Source organism: Grammomys surdaster, unplaced genomic scaffold (genome assembly GCF_004785775.1).
Source record: "Grammomys surdaster isolate TR1022 unplaced genomic scaffold, NIH_TR_1.0 126219, whole genome shotgun sequence".
NCBI lineage: Eukaryota > Metazoa > Chordata > Mammalia > Rodentia > Muridae > Grammomys > Grammomys surdaster.
The window spans coordinates 8,793,209-8,809,391 of NW_021621022.1; the positions used below are offsets into that span (position 1 = coordinate 8,793,209).

The 16,183-nt window shown below is 49.9% G+C and overlaps 2 protein-coding genes across 4 annotated transcripts in view; one reads left to right on the forward strand and one right to left on the reverse strand.

The window, feature by feature from the left end:
• Positions 1 to 5,796, forward strand: part of Bin3 (bridging integrator 3) — a 38,326-nt gene extending 32,530 nt beyond the window's left edge. For both annotated transcript variants that reach the window (XM_028758893.1, XM_028758894.1), the window contains exons 7-9: positions 2,377 to 2,518; positions 2,687 to 2,821; positions 4,968 to 5,796. In XM_028758893.1, the coding sequence (XP_028614726.1) occupies positions 2,377 to 2,518; positions 2,687 to 2,821; positions 4,968 to 5,114 (424 nt within the window). In that variant the 3' untranslated portion in view covers positions 5,115 to 5,796. The remainder of the gene's footprint in view (positions 1 to 2,376; positions 2,519 to 2,686; positions 2,822 to 4,967) is intronic.
• A 191-nt stretch (positions 5,797 to 5,987) lies between these two features.
• The window catches only part of Ccar2 (cell cycle and apoptosis regulator 2), a 15,761-nt gene continuing 5,565 nt past the window's right edge, over positions 5,988 to 16,183 (reverse strand). The window contains exons 8-21 of one of the 2 annotated variants that reach the window (XM_028758891.1): positions 13,745 to 13,864; positions 11,482 to 11,704; positions 11,294 to 11,407; positions 10,820 to 10,983; positions 10,250 to 10,421; positions 9,804 to 10,031; positions 9,473 to 9,709; positions 8,712 to 8,856; positions 8,297 to 8,379; positions 7,812 to 7,958; positions 7,579 to 7,690; positions 7,312 to 7,500; positions 6,982 to 7,187; positions 5,988 to 6,765 (exon numbers count right to left, since the gene is read on the reverse strand). In XM_028758891.1, the coding sequence (XP_028614724.1) occupies positions 6,721 to 6,765; positions 6,982 to 7,187; positions 7,312 to 7,500; positions 7,579 to 7,690; positions 7,812 to 7,958; positions 8,297 to 8,379; positions 8,712 to 8,856; positions 9,473 to 9,709; positions 9,804 to 10,031; positions 10,250 to 10,421; positions 10,820 to 10,983; positions 11,294 to 11,407; positions 11,482 to 11,704; positions 13,745 to 13,864 (2,185 nt within the window). In that variant the 3' untranslated portion in view covers positions 5,988 to 6,720. The remainder of the gene's footprint in view (positions 6,766 to 6,981; positions 7,188 to 7,311; positions 7,501 to 7,578; positions 7,691 to 7,811; positions 7,959 to 8,296; positions 8,380 to 8,711; positions 8,857 to 9,472; positions 9,710 to 9,803; positions 10,032 to 10,249; positions 10,422 to 10,819; positions 10,984 to 11,293; positions 11,408 to 11,481; positions 11,705 to 13,744; positions 13,865 to 16,183) is intronic. The other variant, XM_028758892.1, reaches the window with a different exon arrangement.

Below are 16,183 nucleotides of genomic sequence, written 5' to 3' on the forward strand. Positions count from 1 at the left end.
GGAAGACCTGTGAGGCCCTGAGTGAGGAGCCACAGCAGGGGCAGCAGAGCCCGTTGCACCTGGAGAGGGTAGTGGTCTGGAATAAGCAGTGCTGTATAGACACTGCGCTCCCCAAGGCTGTCACCCCTGGTCTGTGACAGCCTGGGTCTCCCAGCTCTGCACTTCCACATGCACTTGCACCTCTGTGCCCCTCATGAGCTGGCCAAGTCACCATAGTGTTAGTGTTCCCGGTTGGTGTGACTTGGTCTTGAAGAAGACAACCGTGGAAAGGGGCCGGGACCATGGGCCAAAGTGTAAGTTCTGCTGAGACTAGCATGTATCTAGGGCTGCATGACCAACTAACATTGCACCAAGGCCATTTCACACCTGCAGGATATCCTTCTCATACTGTTTTGTTCCTTGTGATGCACCTCCGACCCCCCCCCCATAGGTGAATTCCAATGAGCAAAGGGGAGATTGTGAGACCTGGACAGGAAGATACTCCACCTCTGCCTCCTGCCTGCCTCTCATTCTTACCCTTTCTCTGACCCTGGCCCTGAGGCCACCCAAAAAGCAGGCTGCTCCTGACAGCAGGATCAGGCTACTAGGGTCCTTTGTCCTCTTGGGACAGAGGGAAGGACAGGGTGATAGGTTCTCAGGCCTGGGGCACCTGTTCCCTTGGCCACACACTGCCCAGCTGCCCAGGAAGGGAGAGGGGCCCCAGAGCAGCTGAACCACTAGGCACAGCTGTCTTGACAAAGGCAGTGTGGCCGACTCCTCCCGGTGTGACCTGGTGGTGCCTGGTCCCCACATCTATTTTACACATTTCACCTGATGCCTGGCCAAGTTTATATTCTCTCTTCTCTAGCAGGAGTATTCATTACTCCCATCTGTGTGTCCCTGACTTGTTGAGGCTTTTCAGTACCAAATTTGTGTTCATGTCCTATGAGAAGCAAAGGTTGGGAATCGTGCCTCCTGTGGTATGTGAGCCTACTGAAGACAACCTAAAGCATCCAGATGTGAAAGGCTGGCCTCAGCCTCTTGTGGCGCGCAGCCTCGCCGATAAGGAGAACGCCACACTTAGGATTCTTCTGACAGCAATTTATTGTACAGCTCTTTTAGATGGCAGTGAGGTGAAGGACTCCAAGCCCCAAAAACCCACGGCTTATATAGAGCTTGAGGAGACATGCCACACACTCATTGGCTCCTATGATGTCGCCAGATTAGCATATTAGGTTTCGAGCCTTGCGCAGGCGCGCATTCAAGCAAGGCTCTCAAGAAGAATCAGGAAGCGGGAAACCGGCACCATCTTGTAATGGCGAATGTGGCTCCTAACAGCCACTGACTGGCATCCCAGTGAAAAGATGCACATCCCCTGACTTCCATCTGCTTGCTTTGTCACGCTCTCTGGGCTCCGCCTAGATAAGCTGACAACTCTTGCGGTCCTAGGTCACCAGCTGTGTCTCCAGAGGCATTCAATCTCTTGGTTGCTTGTCTATGTCAGACCAGGCTGTCAGAGCTCCTGGCTGGCACCATGGGCACCACATGGTAGGCAAGCCTGGCACAGCACTAAGACCAACTACGTGTCCTCACGGCTTTGCACTCAAGGGAGTTGCCCCATTTTCTCACTCCCAAGAGACCTACGTGCAGAGTTACCTCCCCTCATCTGTGTCAAGAAGAACATTCACTCTTGCCTGGGCACCCCAAAAGTGTCTTCCCCTGGGCCTGTCCAAGATAGAATGGCCTTGCATGGGGGAAAGGTGGCCCTGATGATGGTTACACTCAAATGCCCAAACATTTCAACCACAGCCTTCTCTGTGTGGCCAGTCATCTGAGTGGACATACCACACTCCTTTTCAGTACATAGGGTAGGAGGGGCTAGGGCCATCTTTTTAAAACGTGTTTTCTTCATTCTTTTAGTGGGAGAACCATTCCCTTTGTGTTTCCTCACAGTGTAAAGAAACCCTTAGCCAAGATCTCATCTTTTTTGTCACCTGTCAGTGGCACTGTGACGTAGTAGAAAAGGTGTTGGAAAACTTGGATACTCATAGTCCTTTCCAGACCATCACTACCTGGTTGTGGCCCTGCCTTCTCCTGGGTTTGGTTTGGTTCAGTCTTGAGTATACACAGGCGGATCCCAGCCCTGCTGACCTTGTGATGAAGCTCAGGGTGTGTAGGGAAACAGCAGCAGGACAGGGAGCATTGTCAGTCACTGCCTACCCATCCAGGTCTACTGTCCGCTGCTCCCCACGTCATCCCACCTGTATAAGCCCCAAAGCCTCAGAGCCTCATGGGACTGGCACATAGTAGGTGTGCCGCACATGTTTTTGAGTAAGTAGTGACGTCGGATACACCCCCACATGACAAGCCTGTTTCCAACCATGCTGTGCCCAACAGGTTCAGCAGTATATTCCCAAGCCTCAACATGGCAGTGAAACGGCGGGAGCAGGCCTTGCAGGACTACGGGAGGCTACAGGCCAAGGTGGAGAAGTACGAGGAAAAGGAGAAGACTGGCCCCGTACTGGCCAAGCTCCACCAGGTGCAGGGGAGACAGGAGGGTTGGGGGAGAAGCAACAGGGTAAACGAAACAACCATTGCCACAGGGTCCTCCTTTCAAGACCAACAGAACCAGGACACTAGCTATTCCCATCCACACACACCCTGCCCTCTTCAGTGACAGCCCTGACTCCAAGATCTTGTTCCCCAGGCCAGAGAAGAGCTAAGGCCTGTACGGGAAGACTTTGAGGCCAAGAACAAACAACTCCTGGATGAGATGCCACGGTTCTATGGCAGCCGACTTGACTATTTCCAGCCCAGCTTTGAGTCCCTGATCCGGGCACAGGTGAGACAAGGCTCTTCCCTTGGGGAATCATCTTTGTAGGAACCCAGTTCCCATTAGATATAGCCATGCTCTGCACAGACAGCAGTGCCTCCCTGCCCCAGGTACTATGAAAATTCATGTGGTTTCCCAGTCAGCCCTGGCGCCTAGCACTGATAGTGTCCTGGAATTTCTGTTGGACATCCTCCATTAGCAATTCACTCAATTCCAGCCCTATGATAGACAGAGTTCCTTTTTGTTTAACTCACATGCTCTTGAGTTCTTCCTCCCATGCTTAATTAAGCAAGCAACAAAGAGCTTAGGTTGCATCTTTAGCTGAGCAGGTCTTTTGCAGAGGTAGTTGAGAGGCCAGTAAAGTGACTGCCTGCACACCCAACAGGAGAATTCTATTAGAAGACCACAGGAGTCCTAACTTTGACTTTCCTAGGGAGGGGCCCAGAACAGGCTCAGAAATGCTGGCCACTAGATATGAAGTGCCCCCTAGTGGGAAGATAATTTTTAGCTAGGATTGTTCTCTCCACTGGCAAGGTGGGAGAGGCAATGGTACTGCAGCCAGGAGCAGGGCTTTTCCACACAGACCTCCTCACTGATCACAGGTGCTGGCTTCCACCTCAGACTCCAACACTCACTGGCCACCAAGCTAAGGCTTCTTGTCCCCAAGTTCTGCCCGCCCTGCTTCTTGTCTTAGCTGCACCTCTGCTGCCCTCCAGTGGACACCATCAATCCCTGTTGCTTTCATAATCACAAAGGCCATGGGTAAAGCCCGATTCCCACTTCCCAGCCTTCATTTGGAATGACACCCAAAGCCATGTAGTAGAATGCCCATCAGGAAGCCCAGGCAAGGTTTGGACTGGAGCCTGGACTTGCTAATGATCCGTGTTTTCAGTTCAGTGCTCTCTAGGGAGTGAGACAGACAACAGAAGGGGAGGGTGCTCTCCTGTTGTTCCTGCAGGTGAGGGCTGCCTTCCAGCCGCTGCACCCTCTGTTTGCATGAGGCATAGATTTACAGGGCGAAAGCTTGGCCTGATCTCTTTTGCTGACACCTGCCTCAGCTTTCAGTGAGCTGCATACACCATCCCCACCCCCAGATCCTTACAGGAAGCTGCAGGGTCCCCAGGCTGTAGGGTACCCTGTAACCAAGCAGCAGGGTAGCCAGAGTTGTTTACCACCTCCCCCTGTGCCAGCCTCCTCCTCACCCGGCTGCTGCTGCTATTAGTCACTAGAGAAGTGAGCATTCCTGGTGACTCACCAGGCACTGTGTCCCAGGCAAGGAACTGGGGCCCCAGTACTTGGCCAGTGCAACCTCGCTGGGAGTTCTAAAGAGACTTGCTAGGGTGCTGCTTCCCACCGGCCCTTGCTGCACAGCCACCTTCCTAGTCCCCATCTTCTGGTTTCTCAGACGGAAGGAGAATCCTAGAGACATCTCAAAGTTGAGATGCTTGAAGAATGTGGAGCACTTTGATGAGGATGTACTGTCATGTCAGGAAGTGGAAACTGAAGCAGAAATGGCCTCAGACCCCTATGGGAAAGTCACCATCTGTCATATAGAGAAACCCCTGGATCTGTCTCCCGCCTCTCACTCTGTCACTCACCACATCATGGGTGCTTTTAAGCATTAATGCTGCTTTTCATTTAGGCAACTTAACCTGGGTGTGATAATTAGCAAAACTGGGAAGGGGTGGAACTTGGGGCGCTGACACCTCCCTTAACTGGATTTCTAGAACCAGCTCTCAAGACTTGGGGAGCAGTGTCTGCCTTCTTCTTTCTCCATGACCAAAAGCCCCTGACTCTCCTTACTTAGAAAAGGCAGTAAACCCCAGGCCTGCCCTTGCCCACTTATTGCCCTCTGGCACCCTCAAATGCAGTCTCCCTGCCCAGTGTAGCCATTTTGGTCTTGACAAACCTTTCTCTACAGTATATGTTTCCAAACGCCCCAGCTGTGGTTCCCCCATCCCTAGGCTGCTGAGGGATAGCGTGAGATCTGAGAGGTAGTGATGGAGCAAGTGAGAGGGGCACACCCCACACCCTTCAGCCAGAGCAACCCAAAGACCCAGAACCAGGCCTGCTGTGCTTCTCGGGTGCTTTGCTGAATAGGTGCTGTGTAGAACTGGAGTCCAGTTCCTGCCAACAACTCTTGCCTCCTTCCCAGGTCATATACTACTCAGAAATGCATAAGATCTTTGGAGACCTGACCCAGCAGCTTGACCAGCCAGGCCACTCAGATGAGCAGCGAGAACGGGAAAATGAGACCAAACTAAGTGAACTCCGAGCCCTCTCCATCGTGGCTGATGACTGAGCCCGTCCCTCAGGAGTCCTCGGACTCTCAGGGACACAGATGACATCTCTATAGGCTTTGCCTCTAGCAGGCATGGATTCATGGGCCTCCCAATGGCCTGGCAGTTGGAGACAGGTGGCCACTATTCTACCTTGCCAGTTCTCTGACTTAAATGTCTCCATTTCCTTGAGCCTGCTACTAGAAGCCTCACCGGCTGCTATTTCCCTGTGCCCAATGCTGATAAGCAACGTAGAAAAACCCTGGGGCCTTTTTACTTCCAGAACCGTCCAGAGTGTGCTATAGTGTCTGGCCAACAGGAGCCTTTAGAAGGGCCTTGGCTTCCTGTGGAATTTGAGGCCTTAGCTGTCTACCTCCAGAGGACCTACTCTAGCCACCATCCCTTCAGGACTCTTTAGACTGTTGGGTGAGGCACAGTGCCCTGGGTAGCAGAACTCTGGTCTCTCAACCTCTATGGGCCCTTCATGCCAACTCAACCAAAGCTGGTCCCCTACAGGTCCAGCATAGAGACAAACCCCAGGGCTTTCCCTTGAACTGGGACTTTATCTCTAGCTGTCCACTAGAAAATGTCACATGTTGAACAGCTGCCCACAAAGCAAGGCTTCTGTCTCACCTGTATTACTGGAATTTTATTTTCACTTGTTATTGGAATTTTATTTTCAAGTAAAGTTTTCCAGTAAAATAATAGTATACTTTAACTGACACCCAGAGGTAGCCGCCACAGCTTTGCCACAGTCCTGCCATCTTGGCAGAGGGCCTTCACTTGGTCACAACCTGTGGCACTCACTGCCTGCCTGCCTTTTAGAGAGAACTGAGGACTGGCAAACAGGGAGGGCACAGGCAGCTTGAAGAGGAAAGCAACAGGACACACAGTTGGTTTGTTTTTCACTTTGGTTTATTTAAAAAACAAAAAGCCAAAAAAAAAAAATACCAACAAACAACCTTCTGTACAAAGTCAAACTGAAACCATGGGTTATGGAAAGAGGCGAGAATGATGGGAAATGGAAAAGGGCTAGGCCAGGGCCAAGACCACATTCTGAACGTAAGAGCTAGAGAAAGAAGTGCTGGTTCTTCTGGCAAGTTGGGGGCAGCTGGAACACAGTGTTCTATTGGCAACCTTGACCCAACACCAAGTGCTTCCTTGAATAGGCTCCATCACCTAACAGACACTGGAGCCTGCGGGACTCGGGCCGCCCAGAGGACGGACGACATGGCTGCATCGACGCTGCGCCCATTCCTCCCATTTATTGGCATTAGACCTTGTTCTGGGCTGGAAAAGCCTTTTCCTCCCGTCTTACTCTAAAATGGACGAGGACAGGAGACAGCACAAGACTACAAGGGCCCTGGGAGAAATTCCAAGATTGAGGGCAAAATGACATTCTAGGGGTGCAAAAGATGTTGTATTTAGTTGTAGCTGGAACTGGGGTTCCTTACACATCCATCCACATAGCACAAACCCCATACTGATAGTTTGATGTCCCCTGCAGAGGCTGAGCACAGAACTCAAGCTACCCCTGCTGTGGCTCCCAGGCCCTGCTCCAGCTGCTTTCTGGTACCAAAAGGGCTCGGATGTCATCAGACTCCATCGCAGACCTCCCTCAGCAGCCACTCAGTTGCTAGGTGTTGGCTCCTCTTTTTCTACCCAGCTGTCAGCCTGTGGAGCACATGTAGCAGTGATGAGGGTAAGGCTTCTCCCATGTCTGCCACTAGAGTACGAGCTCAGAGTCTCCTAAGATCCCCGTGCATGGAGGACCAGCACAGCAAAGAAGGGCCAGCTAGCTCCCAGGCCTCACCAAATAGAGGCTAGCTCCACTCTGCGGTTCTTGTGGCTTCACCAAAAGGAACTGTGGCCGCCCTTTAGCCATCCTACCTTTTCAACAATCCGCTGCATCTCAAGGTGCAGTGGAGTCAGGCGCCTGCGGAAGTCCTGCATCTGACGCTGGAGCTGGCTCTTCTGTCGTTCCGCTGTCCGGGCTGTCTCCTCCGCCTCGGCTAGCCGGGCCCGCAGCTCCTGCATCTCTGCTGCCAGTGTCTTATTTGTCACTTCAGTGGCTGAGAAGCGGTTATGGCTCTCCTCTGAAAGGTAGGTGAGGACATGGCAAGAAGGCTCTGCTCAGTCAACTGGAGCATTGGGACATTGGGACAAAAGCCTGAGGCCAAAGGAGTGGTGTCCCCTTAGTGGCTGTGATATCACACTCACCAAGCTTCAGTTCCAGTGTGTGAATCTTGTTCTCCAGGTATAGGCGGCCACTGTCTTGCTGCTCTGCACGCTGTAACAAGCTTCCCACATTGATGAGGCTACCATTGTGGGGCACCAGGCCTTTGTGTTCTGTGGGGGCAGCACCTGGCTTTGTGCTCTTCCCTGAAGGAGGCAGTAGATCCAGGTTTCCTAGAGAAGACATGCAGGATCTCAGGAGAATGTCCCCCATGGCCCCACTCCCTGCCAGCCACAGAGCTCAAGACATACCAAAGAGCACGTCTTCGGGAAGCCCGTCACCCAGCACCTCAGCACGGCTATACTGAAGGCTCCGGTACTGGCAGATGTTCTGTGCCACCACTCTACTAACCAGCTGTTTGGCCTACAGAAAACACAGCAGGACATCTACTGGCCACACACCTGTGTCAGCCAGGGAGACCAGAAGCCTAGGAGAGCTCTGGAAAGGCCCTCCAGAAGGACAGGCTAGATAGAAGAGAAACTACCTGCTCTGCACTGAGCCGGATCCCCAGGGTGAGGAGGACCCTCTCCAAGTCTCGCCTGTGCAAGTAGCCACACCAATTGGCATCAAAAAACACAAAAGCCAGAAGGCAGTCCAGAGGAAGCACAGCTGAGGGATCCAGCTCCTTAGGCTACAAAGAAAGCAGAGAAACAGGCTTTCCAAATAGTTCTCAAGGCTAAAGGGCACGGTACACACCCAGCCAGGTGCTGGGTTGACAGCAACAGGTAGACCTCATAAGTGGAGGAACAGAGCTGAGGCTACAGGCTGCTGTGGACACATTCTCAGAACATGGTATGTTCCCTGATCAGATCTCTCTCCGCTCTACCCTGACAGAGAAAGTGGAGTACTCTCCATGAGTCAGGAACCACAGTTGGTCTCTTGTCTAGGGAAGAGGTCACTGGTCGGCAACCCTCAACCAGGAAGGGTCAAGCTTCCCACCACCAGGTACAGGAGGAGACAAGGTCTCACCATGTCCTGAAGAGAAGAATATTCCATCTCTGACTGGTTTGAGGCAACAGAACGAACCTCCGTTTCCTCTAGCTTTGCTCCTGCTACAGAAACCCAAGCTCAGCATCCTACAAGGATGGCGGTCTACACCCCTAAGAGCAGTGGTTCTCAACCTGTGGTTTGTGAACCTGTTGGGGCTCAAACAACCCTTCCACAGGGGTTGCATGTTGGATATCCTACATAGCAGACACTTGCATTTCAATTCAACAGTAGCAAAATTACAGTAATGAAGTAGCAACAAAAGTAATTTTATGGCTGGGGGTCACCACAACATGAGGGACTGTATTAAAGGTTGCAGTATTAGGAAAGTTGAGAACCACTGCCTAAGAGGAAGCTACCACAGCCAGCCCCAGAGAGCCACTACCCCTAGACACACCAAACTCTTCCTCTCCATCATCCCTCAGAAGCAGCAGGTCTGGGTCCAAGGCCATCTCACAGAGGTCCTCAGCTGCCTCAGCCCGGGCCTTCTCTTCCTCTTCTCCTCCTGAAGAGGGTCGTTTGGGCAGAAGCCCATCCTCCTTCTAGAGAAGCAGAGCAAGGTGGTGAGGAGGAGCAGGACTCTTGTAATGCCAGCAGTTGCTAACAAGTATCCGCTGGGTGCTCACGTGCTGGACACTGGTGGACACTTTGACCTGCCACATGCTCATGGGTATTTAACCATACCAGGATACGGACCAGCAAGGGCACATGTAGACCCCTGAGATAGTTCTCAGGAGTCAGTCTTAGTTGTACAAATAATAAAGCAATTGCGTATACATGGCATATTTAGACAAGAAGCCAAGTTACACTTTAGAAATGGCTAAAAACCAGTTTGTCCACCTTACTGTCAGGTAATCCTAACTCCTGAACATTCTGATTGGCATTTCTAGGCTGCCATGGCTTATCAGACACACTTCCTTCCCTCACCCTGGGCATCCCACTTCCTAGCTGTGTGGCCACATGCAGAGATTCATGTTCCTGAGCCTCGGCCCATCCCCAGAGACTGGGTAACGTAAAGGAGCAATGCAACTAGACATGCGAAGTGCCTAGAACAGCGCCTGACACACACAGGAGGGCTGAGGGTCGAGGGGCTGGACTCATACTAAGCATGACAGTGTGTAGGCCTCGGTCCGGCCCAGGGCTGAGAGCAGTACTCACCAGTGGGCTGTCTGATTCGGCAGCTGTGCCCTCATTCTGTACCTCATCCTTGGACACCTTCACTGCCTCCTCTTTGACAGCCTCCTCCTCCTTGACCACATCCTCCTTGGCTGCCTCCTCCTTCTCGGGTTCAGGAGGAGACACAACTTTTTCTGGAAGGCTCAGCAGCATCTTATAAATTCTATAGCCAAAATCCCTCTGCAGCATTTCTACAAACAGCTCGGCCAACACCACTACCTGTTAGAAGAAGTACAGGGACCATGGCATCAGGGAAGAGGACAAGTATGTCACACTATCCCTTTGTCATACTTATAAGTTCTCCTGCACTTGCCTCAAAAGAGATCCTTTCTTTTGGCCTCCGATCTTCCACAATTCCATAGAGAGACAGGTTGACACAGCCAGGACGTGCCATCACAGCAGGTTCTAGAGGAGGCGGAGGGGCCTCTGGGAGATCAGTGTCCACCTCTTCCTGTGTGGTGGCCTCTGTTGTCTCTGTGTTCTGTTTAGAAGTGTCTGCTTGCTCTGACACATCAGGAGCCTGTTCAGTAGCCTCTGCTTCCTATGACAATAGCTCAGGTGTGACCCTCTGAGCCCTGGGGTCAGGGTACACACTTTTGAGATGGGGGCTCATGTAGCTGAGGCTAACCTCAGATTCACTATGAAGATGAAATCAACTTTGAACTCTGGGTCTTCCTGCCTCCACCTCCCCAGTGTGGGAGTTACAGGCTTGTGCCTCCATGCCCAGCTTCCCTGCATTTTCATAAGGCCCAGCCTTACCCCTGATGCCTCCTGCGGTTGTGGAGCTGCCTCTGTGGCTTTCTGTTGGCACAGTGCCTCCCACTCCTCCAAAGTGGGCATGATGGTCCACACATCTGGCAGGTACACCACTACTGTGTGTAACTGCCGGGGCGGCCCTGGCTGCAAGTACTGAAACTCGGCAAAGCGCCACCTGGTCACAGCAAAAGGAAAAGAAAGCCCTCAACTGTGACATACTTACAGGTGTCGCACTCACAGACAAGTACCTCTGTTTCAGTCAGCACTCCATGCATGCGCACATGCTGCATGCCAAGCCGTGAGTACAGATAGAAAGCCACACGCCAAAGCCTCAGTGGTTAGGCAACAGGGAGACGCAGTGAGCAGACAGCACACAGGAGCACTAAGGCATTGAGGAGTACTGGGTGTGGCTTGGGGATCAGCTGCTATCAGTGCTAGCAGCCCTGGGCTCTCAATCATCTGTGAGCAGTTAGGAGTGGGCAGGCCTGAGCTGTGGCAGTAGAGAACCTAGAGGGCAGAAGCCAGGCTCCTGACACCCCACAGCGAGCTGGCCACATGGGGAAGGCCACTCACCATTTGGTGCAGGTGCTCAAGTCAATGCCAGTCTGGGCTTGTGCACAGCGGATGGCTGTGCGCACCAGCACCTGCGGGTCTGCCTGGGGGTCGAGGCCATCCAGGGAAGGAGACCACTCACCCCCAACCAGCACTGCCTCTTCTTCTTTCCGGCCCAGCAAAAACTGCAGAGAGATTGGGAATAAGGAAACACGGCCTGCGTCTCCCACAGTGAGGCAAGGCTGCTGCCCAGCAAGAAGTGAGGCAGCAAGAAGTAGTTAAGGCCACCAGCTAGGGCTCTAGGGCCATTCACGCAAACCAGCCACCTGACACCTCTTCAGAGGAAGCATCTCTATACTGTCCTGTATAAAGTGAGGGCCTTCAGCTCTGAAACACCCGAGTTTCTATGTTAATGCACAGAAGCCTAGCTGCTGAAAATGGGGCAGGGCAGACTGACCAGCCAGCACATCTTGCCTCCTGTGAGCCAGTTCTTACCTTTAGCTGCTTCAGAGGATGCTCTGGTGTCTCCCTGGGCTCAGCCATGTCATCCACAAACAGCATGCAGCAGCGATAGAACTCCTCCAGGCCTGGGGAGGAGAGCAGCAGCACCTGTGCAGAGGAGAGGTGCTCAGCCACACTCTGTCCTAGTAAGGTGACACGTCACAAGAACCCAGTCAACTGACCTTGGAACTGTAAGTGGGGTCACTGTCCTCAGGGCTGGGCTCAGCACCAGTGTCTGGAGCTGCCTCCTTCTCTGAAGAGACCTGGATCCGACTTGGGTGGTGGAGGGAAAAGGGCTGGCCCAGAGGGAAGGCTGACAGCCAGCTCAAGTGAACGGAAAGAAAATCTGAGGGGACCGACAGGCTGCGGTAACGTCGCTGCAGTTCTAGGAAGTCACAGGTGGGACTGTAGGAAGACAGCAAGGGAATCCACTGAGCAAACATTTCAGCATTCAAAGAGGGGCTGGACAGACCACTCAGAGCTTAGGAGCACTTAGAGAGGATCTAGGTTTGGTTCACAGAGCCTACATGGCAGCTCACAATTATCTGCAACTTCAGCCCTAGAGGATCTGATACCCTCTTCTGACCTCTGTGAGCACCAAACACACATGTGGTACACTTATATAAATACAAATAGGCAAACCACTCATAAACTTTAAAAAAAGGGGTTTGTTTGTTTGTTTGTTTTTTAACAAATCTGCAGGGCTAGCAAATGGCTTATAGTGGGTAAGGTTTTTGCTGTGCAAGCCTATTTACCCTCAAAACCCACGCAAAGGGTAGAAGGAGAGGACCAACTTTAGAGTTGTTCTCTGAACCACATCTGTGCACTGGCAGGTATGTGTGTCAACCCCCCCCTACACTGACACACTGAATGAATGAATGAATGAATGAATGAATGAATGAACGAATGGACAAAATAGCAAAAGACTACAACAGCATTTTATTCAGCTTGAGAAATAAAGACTATAAGGAATTTCCCAAGGGGTAAGGATGGACCCCATATGACCACTTGATTTATAAATCCCCATAACAAAGAAAGCCAAACTTGGAAAGAAAGAAAAAGAAATCACAATACATGATACAGCAATAATTATGGCCTTTTTTAAAGGGTTTATTTTAATTATGTATATCTGTGTATGGGTACGCACATATGTGTGCAAGTTCCCAGAGGCCAGAGACATCAGATTCCTCTGGAGCTGGAGTTTACAGGCAGTTGTTAGCTGCGTCATGTGAGTGCTGGAACTAAACTCATGTTCTCTGGAAGAGCAGTATGGTCCCCTAACCACTGAGCCATCCCTCAAGCCCCAGAAATGGTCATGATCTAGATAAACAACTCACTAGTAAGTAACAAAAATCTCAAGTACCTAGGAAAAACTGAAACCTCACATGACAAGTCCTTCCCTGAAACACATGCGACGTGAAAGTCTAGGGAAAGGGTCCTACCAGCCGAATTCAATCCCTGGAACCCACATGGTGGAAGAAGAGAACCAACTCCTCCAAGTTTCCCCCGACTCGCACAGTAGCCCACATACATGAACACACACTCATGAAAAGTAAGAAGTGTAAAACGTTCTTTACAGAGTGTCAGACTCACTGCTAATTAGAAATGAAAATGACAACAGCACTTTTCACCAGTAAAACTATAATGAAAAGGTACATGAGGGCCAGGAATGCTGGTGCACACGGTTAATCCCAGCAATCTCGAGGCAGAAGCAGGTGGATCTCTGTGAGTTCAAGGCCAGCCTGGTCTACAGTGTGAGTCCCAGGACAGCCAGGGCTACACAAAGAAACCCTCTCTAGAAAAACAAAAACAACAACAAAAAGAAAAGGTGTATGAAGACAGTGTTGGCAAAAGTACAGAAAACAAGGACTTTGTGTCCTGCATCATAGTGACTGTGTAAGTGGACACAGCCTCTGAAAGAGAACTGGTAATAGCTATCAAAATTAGAAACCAGGCCAGGTATGATGGCACTTGCCTTCGCCTTTAATCCCAGCACTCAACAAGAAAAAATTGCTGGCATGGTAGCTCACATCTGCAGTGCCAGAGCTGAAGGGTAGAAACAAGCAGCTCCTAGACAACTGAGCCTGCCTGACAACTCCCAAGCCAGTCCCTATCTCCAAAGCAAAAAACTAGTCAACACCTGAGCAATGATTTCTGGATGGTATTGTCTGGCCTCCACACATGCACCCAAACACACATGTGAACCCATACATGTGAACAAATGTGCATCCATACACACAGAACAAGACTCACTAATATGCATTAGCACAGACCCTACTTGAAGATACATCAAACCATGTGCAGCAGGTTCCCACAGATTGGTCGGTTAGTTTTAGAAGGGGCCGCCAGACTACCCACATTCTCATGCGTCCAAATAGACCTTATCTCATTTTCCCAGAAATCATTGCTTGTACAAGTCTACAGCCCTTCCCAACCTTCACTTACCTGTCTACAGTATAGGGAGTGAGATGAACCCGGTAAGGAGGCAGGTCATGCCTAGGTTTCTTAGCACCCCAAGGCTCTCCACCAGCCCGCTGTTTGCGTTTCTTCGAGTCATAGTCATCACTGGAGGTTGACCCAGCACCAGAAACAAGAAACCATATTGTTACACATGTATTCAATATATAAAGAACCAGAAAATACCTGAATCCTCAATATTAAGGAATGAATACAGGAGCTGGAGAGATAGTAGTTAGGAGCACTGGCTGCTCTTCCAGAGGTCCTGAGTTCAAGTCTCAGCAACCACCTGGTAGCTCATAACCATCTGTAATGGGATCTGATGCTCTCTTCTGGCATGCAGGTGTACATACAGATAGAGCACTCATACATAAAAATAAATAAATCTTAAAGAAAAAAAGAAATGAATACAGGTAGTGTGTAGCTCAGCGGTAGAACACTTGCTTAATCTATGAGAGGCCAGTCCAGCACCACACACACATCAAAAAAAAAAAGTGCTAGCAAATATGTGATAGATTATTAAGACATTAAAATAAATAAGTAAACTCTTTAATAGTTTAATAATATAAATGCAGGCTGGAGAGATGGCTCAGAGGTTAAGAACACTGGCTGCTCTTCCAGAGGTCCTGAGTTCAATTCCCAGCAACCACATGGTGGCTCACAACCATCTGTACTGGGATCCGATGCCCTCTTCTGGTGTGTCTGAAAATAAATACCTTCTAAAAAATTTTTTTAAAAACCCACAAGGTACAGCATATATACAAAAATCTATTATAAGAAAAAAAAGAACAGCTTTAAAATACTGAAAAGATGAGCCAGCAAGATGGCTTAGTAGGCCAGACTATGGTGGCGCATGCCTTTCATCCCAGCACTTGGGAGGCAGAGGCAGGCGGATTTCTGAGTTTAAGAGTTCGAGGCCAGCCTGGTCTACAGAGTGAGTTCCAGGACAGCCAGGGCTACACACAGAAACCCTGTCTGGAAAAAACAACAAAAAAAAGGCAGATAATGGCACTTGCCAAAGAGCTTAGTGACCTAACTTTGATCCCAGAACCCCCATGGTGGGAGATGCAAGTCATCTGATCTTCACACATATACACTTAACAATAAATGTAAAATTTTTTTAAATGTAAATGTCATGGCTAGAGACAGGCTCCAGAACTTTTCCCTGTTGAGCATCCTGTAGGCTTAGTGTTTTAGATTTTTATTATGTTTTATGCATGTGCTAAAGCATGCCACAATACACATGTGGAACTGGTTTTCTCTTTCAACTATCTGTCTGGGTTCCAGGGATCGAACTCAGGTCATCAGGTTTAGTGGCAGGAGCATTCCCTTGCTGAGCCATCTCTCCAGCCCATGTTTTAGAATTTTTTAAGACAGTCTTCTACTCTGTAGCTCAGGCTGGTCTCAAATTTACCATGTAGCCCAGGCTAGCCTTGAACTTATTCATGGCCATCAATCCTCTAGCCTGTGCTCCCAAGTATTGAGATTAAAGATATATACCACTAATCCTGACTTAAAATAATTTTTATTTTTGTTTTTCAACACAGGGTTTCTCTGTGTATCCTTGGCTGTTCTGAAACTTACTTTGTAGACCAGGCTAACCTCAAACCCACAGAGATCCACCTGTTTCTGCCTCCTAAGTGCTGGAATTAAAGGCATGTGCCACCATGCCCAACTTAGATTTTTTAAAGAATAAAAATATTTTTAACTTGATAAAAAGGAGGGGAAAGGGGGCTGGAGAGATGGCCCAGCAGTTAAGAGCACTGCCTGCTCTTCCAGAGGTCCTGAGTTCAATTTCCAGCAACCACATGGTGGCTCACAACCATCTGTAATGGGATCTGATGCCCTCTTCTGGTGTGTCTGAAGACAGCTACAGTGTACTCACATATATAAATAAATCTTTTTTTAAAAAAAGAAAAAAGAGGGGAAAACAAAACAATACCTTTTGCTCCAGTAATTCTACCCTTGAAAATCTAGTCTAAGAAATTGAGGGTATGAGGGGAATATAAAGCAAAAATACAAGGCCATAGTGGCTATAATAATGATTTAATCACTAAGGCAGTCACCAAAATGATGCTTCAAGAGAGTCCTAATTTTTAGTGCTGTAGCCACTGGTAAGCTGAACTCGCTCCAGTAAATACCACTCACCTATGGTCATGTAAGCAGCCCTAAATAACAAACTAATGCAGTGAGCCAAACAAGGACAGAATGGCAGACTTGTGAGAGGGAGCAGTTTTCCTGTGGGATGTGTTCTCCAGTAGGATGCCTGTGCTCCAGTGGACGGCCTGCAGCACTCAGGCAGCATTACGTGAACTTAGTAGGTTAAAAAACAAAGGGTTTAAGGCAGCAGGTAATGCAAGGGAGTGAAAGCAGGGAAGACTGGAGTAGTGTGATTGAGATACATGTATGCATCATGAGTGGAGTAGT